At 34.4% G+C, this 13,949-nt stretch overlaps 1 protein-coding gene across 13 annotated transcripts in view; it reads left to right on the top strand.

Annotated features, from left to right (window-relative positions):
* FUBP1 (far upstream element binding protein 1) overlaps window positions 1–13,908 on the top strand; it is a 34,310-nt gene extending 20,402 nt beyond the window's left edge. For 4 of the 13 annotated variants that reach the window (XM_060089998.1, XM_060089997.1, XM_060089993.1 and 1 more), the window contains 5 exons: window positions 403–540; window positions 2,539–2,613; window positions 8,485–8,544; window positions 8,625–8,770; window positions 9,156–9,341. In XM_060089998.1, coding sequence (XP_059945981.1) covers window positions 403–540; window positions 2,539–2,613; window positions 8,485–8,544; window positions 8,625–8,770; window positions 9,156–9,164 — 428 coding nt within the window. In that variant the 3' untranslated portion in view covers window positions 9,165–9,341. Of the gene's footprint in view, window positions 1–402; window positions 541–2,538; window positions 2,614–8,484; window positions 8,545–8,624; window positions 8,771–9,155; window positions 9,342–11,410; window positions 11,458–12,362 lie in introns of those variants that run through there. The other 9 variants (XM_060090003.1, XM_060090002.1, XM_060090000.1 and 6 more) reach the window with 4 other exon arrangements.
* The last annotated feature ends 41 nt before the right edge of the window (window positions 13,909–13,949 follow it).

The raw sequence follows: 13,949 nt of genomic DNA, 5'->3' as shown, positions 1-13,949 counted from the left end.
AAATAATTCTTTCTTGTACAGGTTAGTCCCTGGAATTCCTTTCCTGTAGTCATCTGCCACATAAAACTGTTGTGCTTGAGGCAAAACTGGTTTAGAAAAAGAAGGGCACAGGATGGTTTGAGACAAAGCATTGGATTTGGAACCAAAAGATCTTTATTCGTATCCCAACTCTGCCAGTCACTAGTTTTCTAGGAACTAAGAAAGTTACTTAATCTCTGAGCCTAAGTTTTCTATAATAAAAGCTAATGATGACAGTAAAAATAATAGAAGAATTTGAAAGTGTCCACTTACTGTTTTTTAATGTCCAGTTAATTTGGGGGTCTGTATATTTGCTAGAGAGGTGTGTGTGTGATTGATTGATACGGACTTTGGATACAAATACAGAACTTGTGTTTATTCTAGCTAAAACAGGAACAGATCCAAATTCAGCAGCTTGGGCTGCTTATTATGCTCACTATTATCAACAACAAGCACAGCCACCGCCTGCAGCTCCTGCCGGTGCACCAACTACAACCCAGACCAATGGACAAGGTAACTATGGTAATTAAAGAATTTATTTTCTATGTGGAAGTGAAAACCTGTGTTTGGAATTATATATAAAGTGCATTGGTGTATTACCCCCAAATTTATAATATTATTTAGTTACAGCTTCAGTAAGCAGCCTTTGCTTTTTAAAAACAAGTTACTTTGAAATAACTGCAAACTTTCATAAAAGTTGTAAGATACATTACCAAGAACATCCAGATAATCTAGCTGTTGATGTTTATCTTCCCCATTTGATCCATTACCCTATCACATGTGTTCATATCCATTATCATTAGTCTTTTTCAGAACCATTAAGACCAGGCTGTAGACATAATGCCCCATTACCCTTAAATACTCCTTCCTGTATTTCTCCAAAAATAACCATCACAGAGCACTCCTTAATCAACGTTGATACATCTTACTATCCCAAGGCATAGCCGTTACTGAGATTTCACCAATTGTTCCAACAGCTTCTCATCAATCAAGAATAATTCCTGTCTTTTTCTTTCAAAAGAGTACAGACCTTTTGTGAGATGTTTAGGTCCCTTCAACCTTTTCTTATGAAGATGAGGTCACAGTCAGGGTTCCTGCTTACATTATGGCAAGAATACGTCAGAAATGAATGCTTTTCTCTTAGTGCATTACAGTAGGGGTCGTATAATGTGGACCTGTTTTATCCCCAGAGGTGGTAACCATGGTCACTTAGTCATGTTGATGTCTGCCAAGATTCTATACCATAAAATCACCATTTTTCTTTTCGAAATTAATACTGTCTGGAGAGTTATACTGAGATTATACCACTATTCTTTTCTTTTTTTGGAGGGGGGCAGGACAAACAGGATAAATTTATTCTCATTTTTCCTTAAAATAAAGATACAGTAGAAGTTTTACAATTCAGTTTGATTAGACGTGATTTATAATCTTAACATTTTTTTAAAAACAAATGATAGCAGAAACAAAGAACTAGTACAAATTATAAAACTACTAGAGCAAAGAGAAAGAAAACTACCTTTCTGATCAAAACATGTACCACAGCTAAACTTCCTTAGAAAACTTGCTAGGATTTCTAAGCTAAACTTTCTTAGGATTCTATTCCTTAGTGAAGGCCTTAGCCTTCATTGATAATAGCTGCCTGATTCAAATATGATTAATTTCTCCTTTCGTCATTCATTCTGCATTTATTAGGTGGTATTTTACTATGGAAGAGGTTTCCTTTTTCTTTCTGTGTATTTCTCTATGTCAGTATGGATTCCTGTTTTATTCAGTAAGTTATATTTTTAACTTAACCAGATTGTCCTAGATTTGGCCAGTCAGGAGTAGCTTCAAGATGGCTCCTGTATCCTTTTGACATGCCTGTCATTCTTTAAGCACTTCCCTACCTTCTTGCACAATAAGATGCTTATATTGTGCTTTTTGAGCTCCAGCCCTTGAATCAGCCATTTTTCCAATGATCCCTGATTTCTTTTAGTAGATGATGATATTTAGAAACTTAACAGTTGTGTTCATTGCTGCTGAGGTGTTAACTGCTACTAGCTCCTTTCAGTGTACAGAGCTAGGAAATGAATTTACGTACATGTATACCTACCTACATATAAAAAATACATAAATATCCATATGTGTATGTATTTTTAAAACTGTACATTCATATCACCTGCAATTCCATTCCAGGGTTTCAAAGTTCTTCTTTCCAGCTTTTCCCACTTTCCATGCTTATAAATGGTGAAAGACCTGGTATCGTCAGTGTGTTTTATTTGACCAATGAATTTACTTATATGCTCAATGTAACTACTCTTCTAAATAAATAGACCATCTTCTCTGTACACTATCTCTGTACTCCCAGAGTCCTGTGTCTTTGGCACCAGCAAGGATGCCACTATCACACAGCACTTCTCTCCTACCCTCATTCTCCATGACAGGCTACTCCCAACTCCTCTACACAAAAAACAGAAGGAAAGGGCCAAAATTGCTTTTTAAAAACCTTAATCATACTTTTTTATGTTTTTCTTAAATAAGGAGATCAGCAGAATCCAGCTCCAGCTGGACAGGTTGATTATACCAAGGCTTGGGAAGAGTACTACAAGAAAATGGGTATGTTCTACATTTCTTTTTTTATACATTTTATTAAACTGAAACATTTAGTAAATATCACACTAAAAGGCTGAAGATTTTGATAAAAAGCCTGTTCTGTGTTTTTATTACCTTGGACTTCTTTCATCCGATAACTTTTAAAATCTTGAGGTATAGAACTGTTGAACAAGACTGCATTCCAAAATCACTGAACTTTCAGAGGTATCATGGTCATTACAAATAATAATTGTTAAATTTGTGGTTAAGAAATCTTTTTATTTCTAAGTGCATTTGTCAGCCATTTACTAATTGAAACTAAAAGTTTCCCCACTGGCACATAGGACATTGAATATTACCTATACTTTTGTCAAAGATAAGTTACATGTCAGTAACCTAAATGGCACCGGTTAAATTATAGAGCACCAAGCAAAAATTGGTTGCGTGTAATATTTGTGCTGCAAAGTAACAGATAAGAAGTAACCTACAGGGCTTCCCTGGTGGCGCAGTGGTTGAGAGACCGCCTGCCGATGCAGGGGACATGGGTTCGTGCCCCGGTCCGGGAAGATCCCACATGCCGCGGAGTGGCTGGGCCCATGAGCCATGGCCGCTGAGCCTGCACGTCTGGAGCCTGTGCTCCGCAACGGGAGAGGCCACAACGGTGAGAGGCCCGCATACCACAAAAAAAAAAAAAAAAAGTAACAGAGGAAGTTAATTACTTAAATAACATTTGCATTATGAAAAAGGAAAAACAGTCACCTAGAAGGGCTGTTTTCATTCAGTAAATGTAGAGCATATACTATATGCCAAGCATAGGAATAGATACTGAGAATGTGACTGTGGGCATAACACCTAGGAGCCCTGCCCTTCTGGTTATTATATTTTAATGGAGAGTACAGTTGTCATTCAAGTACTTTGCAAATATATTATTGCAAACTGCTGTGAATGAAAACTGTACAGTGGTCCCCCACTTTTACATGGGGGATATGTTCCAAGTCCCCTCCCCACCATGGATGCCTGAAAGTGCGGATAGTACTGAACCCTATATGTACTGTACTTTTTACCTATAAGTACATAACTATGATAAAGTTTATGAGTTAGGTACAGTAAGAGAGTAACAACATTAATAAATAGAACAGTTATAACAGTATATTGAATGAAAGCTACATGAATGTGATCTCTCTCTCAAAATACCTCGTACAAATGTAATGCCTTTTCCATCTTAACTAAGCAGATAATCACATACCGTAGCTGTAACCTGCATTTTGAGGTGGGACAGCAAAACTTGGATGAATTTCTTTTTCCTCTTCCACAATTTCATGGAAGATTTGTTCTTACTATAAATCTTAGCAACCTCAGTCAGCATACGATTTTTTTCTTTCCTTATTAAATGGAGAACTTTTAACCTTTTCACTTACAGGAAAAGGCTTCTCTTTGTCATATCCAAATTGCCAGCATCACTATTCTTGCACTTCAGGGCCATTATTAAGTAAAATAAGGGTTACTCAGACACATAAGCACTGCAGTACCAGGACAGTCAATCTTATAAGCAAGATGGCTGCTGAGTGACTAATGTGGGATATGCTAGACAAAGGGACAGTATGAGATTTCATCATGCTCCTCAGGATGGTGCACAATCTAAAACTTACGAATTGTTCATTTAATATTTTCAGGCCACGGTTGACCACAGGTCACTTCACTGCAGAAAGCAAAACCGTGGGTGGAGTTCTTTCTGTTCACTTGACACTTAGATGTGCACACTGCAGAACAGGTCACACAACTACAAAGTGGTGGAACCAGGCTTTGAACTCTTAAGAGGGTCTAAGTCCCAAGCCTGTCTCCTGAATTTGCATTTTTCAGGAACCATTTCAAACTTGATGTTGTACTTCCGGACAGACCAGGTTTTTTTCAGATGCTTATTCTCATTCATTCAAAATTAACACACTTACACCATAGCCAGTTGTCACAAACAGAAGCTAATAAGATAAACTTGCTCATCCTTCACTGATACAGAAAGTATCTATAGGTGATAGTTTTGTCATAAGATACAGTCTACTTGTGATTCTCAACGTAAATTTCAGTGTTCTATGCCATAACACCATGTTAGAAGATCCTCCTAACCCCCACCTTCTTTTCACTTGAATGTTTTTCTGTAGCAGCACAATGATAAGCTATTAATTTTATGAGCAAAGTGAACTGGTTGAGTGATTTCCCCCTTACTTGTAAATCTTAAATAATGTTAGGTTGTCAGGTCTTTAAATGATAGCTACAAGGTCCATATATTTTTCCTGTATGTCTTTTTTTGTTTTTTGTTTTGTAAAGGATTGATTGCTTAACTAGTTTGATTTCTTCTAGATGCGTTGCTTGTCCTTAAGATCTTTTTAGGATAACTACAAATAAGAAACCTTAAAGCATCAAAGTAATCATTTCAATCTTTTGATGTTTTTAAATGGAAGGGAAAGAAAGGGGTAATAAAATATCAGGGAGAGAGAAAGATCTTTATCTCTAAGTCAAACTCCCTTATTTGGAAATATTGAGTTTTACTCTTCTAAGTGGCATAGGTAGGATTTCCTAGGACTCTGGATGTCTTGGTTTCTTTTTTTTTTTTCCTTTTTGTGTATCTATTGCAGTTTTTGGGTTTGCTATTCCCATGAGGTTTGTTCCCCACCCCCCACACACACGCACACTGTATTTTATTTTTACAAGAGATAACTTGACACCAAGCATTGTAAATGGATAACCACAACAAAAGCAACAATGATTACAATTATGAAACACACTCATACTATGTCATAATATTGACATTCAGTCCAGTAAGGATGTCCTGATTTCTAATCCAATGTCCTCATCACCAAACTAGGGAGACTGTCTCAGCTTTTGAAGCCATTTCAGCTTTTTCTGTTAAAAACAGAAAATTCCCACTAACACTGTAGATTTGTCAGTTTGCTTATTAATAAAAGTCTGTTGAGGGCTTCCCTGGTGGTGCAGTGGTTGAGAGTCCTCCTGCCGATGCAGGGGACACAGGTTCGTGCCCCGGTCCAGGAAGATCCCACATGCCGCGGAGTGGCTGGGCCCGTGAGCCGTGGCCGCTGAGCCTGTGCCTCCGGAGCCTGTGCTCCGCAACGGGAGAGGCCACAACAGTGAGAGGCCCGTGTACCGCAAAAAAAAAAAAAAAAAAAAAGTCTGTTGAAACATGAGTTTTTTAATTAGTTTTGTTTTCTGAAACAATTGTAAATTGCGTAGATTAGCATGAAGAGAACTTAAGAGAGAAATTCTTAAAGATGAGATTCTGGAGGGTTAAAGACAGAAACTTTAAGGAATTCATATCGCTGTCCTATATGGAATGACGGCAGTCTGGATGTGGGTGCTTTTGAAGCTAGAATGAAGGGAACTTTTGTAAAAAAGTAAACACCCTAAAGAGAAATAGGTTTCAAAATAGAGACAGGCAGTTTCTATTTGGAGGAAAGTAAATGAAGGCATTTTGGGATAAGTTTGACTTGAGGCGGAGTCCCTTTTAATGTTAAGCACTGATATGGTGGACTCTGAACCCTTAGCATATGGCCTAAAAGAGCCAGGCGAGAGTGGTTGTGGGAAAGATGCAGGTGTATGGAGAAATAACTGAGGGTAAAATCAAGTAAGGCTGTCTCTTGGGCTGTAATAGAATGTTACATATGAACTCTAGGACAAGTCTTATCTCTTGAATGAAATTAAGACTTTATATACATTGTAAAGTTACATGTAAATGTTAAGTATTGTTCTACTAAATTATCTCATATCAAAACAGTTTTTGAACTGAGGAGAAGAATAAAGGGAACAAGTTAAGGACATGGCTTTCCAAAGGGCGAGAGGCTAGGGGAAGAGCCAAAACATAAATAGATTAGATAGGAACAGTTCTTTCCCTGCTTTCACCTGGGCAAAAAGAATGACATTTGCTCTTCACATAGGAGTGGAATGAGATTTTCTATGGACGCTTTCAAGATTGGAATGTCAAATGTTGATGACTTACTTAGCCAACTGTTTATTTTTCTTAGAGTCTAACATGTTTACTTTTAGCTTTCCACAGGGATATTTGAGTTTGGGATGGGGGGTGTTTTTCAGGAAACATTTGAGTTTGATGAATTTGCTTGATATGTCTCCCTGATATTGTTATTTTTTGCCTCTAAAATATGAGTATCTCTTAACAATGAGGTTTAGTTCCACTTGTAAACCTGAAGTGGAAATTGTTGCTGTCTTAAATAAGTTTGGCCTCAAGTCAGCAAGTTTTCAAGTGTGCAGTTTGTAAGAAAATGTTGTATGGTTTTATTACTATTGGTACCAAGATATTTGGCAGTTGTCTAAATACTGAAACTGGTTTTAGATTTACTTGAATTGCGTCTCCTCATAAGATCAAAATGTTAGACTCACTTTCTCTTTGAAAAGAGTATGGAAAACAAAAGTGTGAGAATTTTGTTTACAGTATATGGGATTTCTCTGTGCTGTTGCCCATATAAGTAGGGGGGAGTTTCTTGCATTTTTTTAAGTTAGTCATAAATCTGAAATTTTTATTTACTCAGTTGCTTTTATTCTTTGGCCAATTTTGTGATGGTGAATAGACCACTTTCTAAAACTATAAAGTTGCCTTGTTGGCAACATCTAACAAGCATAAAAACAGCTTTCTGCCAGTATTTTTTGTCTAGCTGTAATAATTTCATAAAGTCAGATAAGTTACAAACTAAATAAAATTTTTTTCAAATAAAGGAGTTAAATAGGGAAACTCAAGTTCTCTTTCTCTCCAACTTTTGGTTTCAAATTTTTTTATACCTTCAGAAAATTGGAAAAATAGTACAGCAAGCACCCATGTTTATATTTCCTATCCAGATTGACCATTTTCAAAAAGTTTGCGACATGTACTTTGTATGTATACTTTTTTTGGTGCCTGAGCCAATTCAAAGTAAGTTGCCAACTGTTGCTCTAAATAAATTTTCAATAATATCAACATATTTAAGTTTCCCTGGTTGTCAGAAAAAATGTCTTTTGTAGCTATTTGTGTGTTGGGGAGGACTTGTTTTTATTTTGTTTTTTAAATCCAGAGACCATTCAAGGTTCATGCATCGCATTTGAGTATGTCTCTTTAGTCTCTTAATTCCAGAAAGTCACCTAGAAGAACGTGCTTGTGCAAACTGTTGAGCTTTGTGTTTCATTGATTTTGCTTTTTACAACCTCTTCAGTAGTGATTATTCTTTATGTCCTTCATCAAGTTATTTTTAATAAAATTGTGTTGTAATTTGGACACAGCATATAAAAACTTTAAATGTCATATTAAAAGATATCTTGAAGATTAGTGTTTATACATGTAGTTTATAGGTTACTTATCAGGAAACAAAAATGTTGGCCAGATCTTAAAATAGTGAAGTCTTTAAATAATAGCTTTTAGGTGGGGTTTTTTTTCTCAAAACATGTTTTTTCTTTTTCTCCATTGAAGATTTACGTTTTATTTAAAATTTGTAGTGTAACAAATCCAAATGGATAAGAAAACAAACAAAAAAAATAGTGGCCCATCCATTCCTCCCAACATCACCACTGGTGAACCGTGGACTGCTGTTCCATACTGAATTTAGAACATTAATTCTGTAATTGAATTGAGATTATGCCTAAATGTTTACCTATCTTAGTTAAAACTATGTGGATGGCTTTGTTTTTTATTAATAGTGATGGTCTAGAACTAAAAGTTCTGATTAGTATAAGGCAAAAAGAAAAGAGCATTTAGATTTTTTTTTTAATTACAGAGTAGTTTTCTGACACTAGTGAATATTTAAAATAAAACAGGAGCAATTCTGACCCTCTGTGCTTTTGTCTTTATAACCTGTACTTACAGTGGATATAATTTTGTATTAAAATTTAGGGGGTTTTTTTTAGGTCAACAAGGGCAGACACAAGATTATTCAAAGGCTTGGGAGGAATATTACAAGAAGCAAGGTATTGTTTTTATTAGAACTGAGATTCTTTGGGGCTTTTAGTTGTGGTTACAGCAACAAAGTTGTTTTGTTTTCTCAAAGGTCAAGCAGTTCCTGCCCCTACTGGTGCTCCACCAGGTGGTCAGCCAGATTATAGTGCAGCCTGGGCTGAGTACTATAGACAACAAGCAGCCTACTACGCCCAGACAAGTCCCCAGGGAATGCCACAGCATCCTCCAGCACCTCAGGTATAATAAATTTGCTAATGTGTTGATTTCAACTCCAGTCCTGTTCTCTGCATGTTTACTGTTGTCTGGGATTATGTTTGCCTTTTAAATTTTTATCAGGCAAAGTATAAAGTATAAAGTATATACTGTGCTATATTGTTTGGGTTTTTTGTTTGTTTGTTTGTTTTTTACAATGCTTTCTGGCATCTGAGTGCTAGATATCTCTATAATGCCTTTGATTTTAAAAATAAATTTTTTTCCCCCAGGGATTTGCAAATCATGCAAGAAGCCACCACCATTTATATTAACCAGTTTTTCTTTCTTAAAGGATTCACTCCTGAGTTAGCTCCATTTAAAGGATTTTCTTTAACTTTTTGTGTATTTCTTATGTATCTCTTCTGCACAGGGCCAATAATAAGAAGTGGACAATACAGTATTTGCTTCATTGTGTGGGGGAAAAAAACCTTTGTTAAATATATGGATGCAGACGGCTTGATGAAGATCTTAATTTTGTTTTTGGTTTAAAATAGTGTTTTTTCTTTCTTTCTTTCTTTCTTTTTTTCTTTTTTTTTTTTGAAAATGTACAAAATATCTATCACTACTGATAGGAGGTTAATATTTCTGTGTAGAAATGAAAATTGGTTTGTTTTTAGTATTTAGTGTAGATGTACACATTCCAGCAAATGTATTTGCAACTATTATGTGGTCAATGCTTTGTGATATAAATGTACTTTTTTCAATGTATACTTTCACTTTTAAAATGCCTGTTTTGTGCTTTACAATAAATGATATGAAACCTCCTGTGTCGGTAAGTTGGATATGTGGGTATTTAAAGGATTCATAATTTCTTAGCAATGATAAATTAAGATACATATACACAAATATATAAGCTTTCCCCATGAAATATTAATTTGAGTTTTTAAACACTGGCATGTTTCTTTCCCCCTTGCAGTATAGTAGTAGGTTGGAGGATCTTTTCCATTTATTGTATTTGGCTGTTTCAGCACAAGTAATCCTGATATCTTCATTTTTTTCCCCTTCTGTTTGATTAAAAACTGCATGTGTGTACAGTGATCTTTTGGCATACTTCCATTGCATTAACAGTGAAATTTCCTTTTATACATGACCACTGTTTCAGACCTGTACTGCTGCTATAACAGTTAACCTTTCTGTTTTTAATTTGATAATTACTTGATTTCCAAGACTGTTTCAGCATAACTAATTTTAAACAGTTTTCAGATAGTGAATATGAGTAGTCTATAATAAGAACAGTTTTTTCATGTAAAGCAGCTCTTGCAAATGTATACAATATTAGAGTGTTTCTTTCTAAATTTAGGGTAGAAAAAGTAGTAGTGTGCAAAAAGTATAGCTACAGTGCATCTGCCATTGAAACATTATTGGGGTATGAAAATGTTCAAGCTTTTTTTTTCTTTTTTTCTTTTTTTTCTTTTTGCAGTATAGATAAGCTTTGTTTTGTAAATGCACAAGTCCAATCATTGAATCAACTTAATTTTTTTATGTACTTGAAATCATTTTATTACTCTATAACACTCATGCTGAAGTTCTGATATTTTGTTGAAATCCATTGTTTTACTCTTTGCATATTTGTTGGCTCTTTGCATATTAATATATTAGACTACATGCAAATACAGTCTGTCTTGCCATTGTCTGTTGAAGTGCAGGTTTGATCCAGCCAGTATAGAACTAGCTCTGTAGGGGTGAGGAGGACTGTGCTGTGTATCATCCTTGATTGTGTTCCTTCAAGGAGCATTGCACTGTAAGTACATCAGAATGACAAATTGATGAACTGCAACAGTATCTTTTTGTCAATGTTCCACATAATGCAAATGCCATACTTTGTGTGAATATTATGTTGGAATACAGTGCTTATATCTTGGAAAACCATAACTGCTTCTTAATTTAACATAGAATAATTCATAGGTCTGTATTTTTTTTTAAAGTGAGCTTAATGGGTAAGTATTTTTGATATGCTTTAGCTATAGCTAAAGAAAACTGATCATTAACAAAGTTGAATAGTATTACTCATCGGTGCTCCTAAAATATATTGTTTTTCAGTGTAAAACATGCATATCTTATATATTAATATGAAAGACTTGAAATGTATCAGACAGAGTGGTTTTCAGTTTGCAAATATTAAGCAATGTAGTGGTTTTAACACCATTTCCTAAATATATATACTAGTTCTTTCATTGGTGGGGGAGCACCATTTGCTGTTCTGAATATACTATAAAGAAAAGATGTGCAAGGACATAAATGTTGAGATTACTTATAGGGTAGAAAATAGCAGTATAGTTAGTTCATTGTAGATGTTTTGAAATGTTTTTTGACTGTTTTATAGAACCTAGAGTGACTTCCCGTACCCTTATTTAGATATGGATATGTAGTTCTAGCTTCAAGTTTAATAGTTAAGGAGTTATCTGTTATCTTTAAGAGTAGGGTATTGATGTGAACAGTTTCAGTATTTTGCATGATACTGTTTTATAGATGAACTTTTAGGAAAGTGGTACATTTATTAAACTGAAGAGATAGTTCAGTTGGATTCAATATCATAACTCACAAATTGGAGGCTGTTGATTTTGATTCATTTAAGGTTTAAAATCTTTATTAATTGCAAACAGTGCAATTATTTATACTTCACAGTGCCTTCCCAGACCTTCCACCTTAGGTTCTGCTGCAAAAAGCAACAGGTAAGCACAACCTAAGGACATATATAAATAAATATTTCAGTACATTAATGTTGTCCCTGTGAGGGTTTTGTGGTTGTGTATTCAAAAGCAATCTGCTACTGCTTCCCCAAAGTGTATTTTGTTATTTATGCTACCATTTCAGTGGAAAGTCTTTAAGTTGTTCAAACAACTGTTTACATTTCTGGGTAATGTTTTTTATTTTAATTTTTTAAATTAAAATGGGAAAAAATGATGAGTAGATTGCTGCTGTAATTAAACGACATCCGAACTTTTCCCAAATATAGAAGAATTGTTAAAATTTTAAAAAGGACAATTACATAGTTTTCAAGATTTAGGAAATCATTTGGTCAGAAACTTCAACAGCCTTCACAATCTGTTTATGATTGACAAGACATTTTCTTTGCCCTCCAAAGCTATGGAGTCTTTATTTTTTTTCTTATTCTTGAACTGTAGTAATTCAGTAAGGACGTTATGGGTCAAGAATTTCATTATGACTTTTTTTGTAGACAATTCAGTTTTCATAACTTTTTTATATACACTGAAAAAGGAAAAAATTATAAGAAATACTGGCAGTATGTTTTGGTAAAGGCATGTGCATCAGTGAAATGTTAACTGTATAGCAAATAACCTTTCATAATCTGTATAGCAACCAATATTTTTCTGGTTTATAATACTTTAATAACTGACGCTGCATTTATTTTATTTTTTGCCAGTTTAAAATGTTTGTGTGTTCTTATAGATGATTTTAACTGGTACATATTTTGAGTTAAGATGAATGTATTAAAGCAGCATCATATCAGTTTTGTTTATTCGATTTCTAAAATGTGCTGATCCTTTTAAAACTCCTGCTTATCTTTGCAACAAAGAAAAATATTCAAAAATACTGCCTTCATTTTCACACACAGTGCTGAAGATGCTGCAAGCACCAAATCATAGCTCATAAAATCAGGTCCTGAGATAGTTACCCATAAGAGGAATCCTTTGAGTGTATGCCATTGGTGAGCCGATGAGCATGGACCATAGAAGGGCTCAATGTAGAAGGTAAAATTGGCAAATCATAATTGAGAAAAATGAAATGTTTTCCCATACATAATATATGGTATAGGGTGTAATGTACCTGCTTTGATCACTTTTCATTTTAAAGTGCTATTCACTTGATCTTAAATGTTCCATGAACTGTTAAATTTTGAAAGTTATGTAGTTATTGCACCACATTTATGTGTGTGTATGTGTGTTTTAATAGTCAATGATAGGTATGTTAAGATTGATATTAAGGAGCTCTTTGAACCTTAAGAGCCTGTCAAGTTTTGGTTAGTTGTAGTTTGCATTTTTATAAAAGAAAATACATATGAATGCTGATAGATATTGGGGCATTGTTTCTGTCTCATGAGAATTTTTTTTATTCATTATCATAAGCCTTCACTGATACTGCAAGCATTTTTTAAATGGCGCTAATCTTAACCTTGAAATAAATGGAAAGCAGAACAGGTGAGCCAGTTGATTTGAATGCAATGGATGTTAGGAGTGGTAGAAAGAATGTTTAGCTTGAAATTGATTTATTTTATTTAGCACTTAAACTTGACAATGTGTTTTTGTTTTTAAGATTTCTTAGTGTGGTAGTACTTAGAATTTTTATGGTTTGATGTTTCTTTTAGAAATGGGAAGTATACTTTTATTTTTTATTAATGAAAATGGTTTTAATACTAAAACGAGTGGTTTAATACTAGTTGTTTATGAGCATTGTAAAATACATCCTTAGACAGATACCTTAGTAGTTAATGTACAGGAGTGGGTTTGGAGAGGAGTAAATAGTACCTTAAGAGGGAAATAGAAATGTATTCAAAGTGATAACATTTGTTTGAATACTCTGCCAGGAGAACCACTTCTACCTGCAAAGTTATGTTGTCTAGAATAAGGTTGTAGAAATTACTAATTAATGAAGATGTCTTTATTTTCTGAAAATTCTGCCTCACTTTAAAATGTATTTTAACAATACCTAGTTAAAGGTAATTTTGACTCTGAAAATAACCTTATTTTTTGTTTAGTCACTTGACTTTTCTTGCCACAGTAAACTTTTGAGGGATTTTTTTAAATTGGTGCTTTTAGGAAAGCAAATAAGTCCCAGGATTTTATTTTCTTCAGTGATACCCCTATAGAAACTCTTAAATGTATTTGCACATATATATATATTTTTTCTTATGCATGCTCAATGCATTTTCGTCCTGAGAAAAGTGTTCTCTACAGAAACTACCCGTGTAAAAAGAAGATTGGCTTAAAATGGCTACTGTGATGGGAACAGTGTCTTAGGGAGATGCAGCTTGGACTTGAGGTAAATTGAATACTTTACAAACCGTGGTTTAGAGTTTGCTTTAATACCATTGTATGTAAAAGGGTACATGATTGCTGTAATTTTGTATTGATTATGGTTTCCTCAATAAAAAAATAAATGTACATTGGTGAATATTATAAGGGAATGTTCGTCTCTTTTCTAA

This window comes from Mesoplodon densirostris, chromosome 2 (genome assembly GCF_025265405.1).
Source record: "Mesoplodon densirostris isolate mMesDen1 chromosome 2, mMesDen1 primary haplotype, whole genome shotgun sequence".
In the NCBI taxonomy this organism is placed as follows: Eukaryota; Metazoa; Chordata; class Mammalia; order Artiodactyla; family Ziphiidae; genus Mesoplodon; species Mesoplodon densirostris.
The sequence above is the reverse complement of the archived record's forward strand: the minus strand, read 5'-3'. Positions and strand labels throughout refer to the sequence as shown.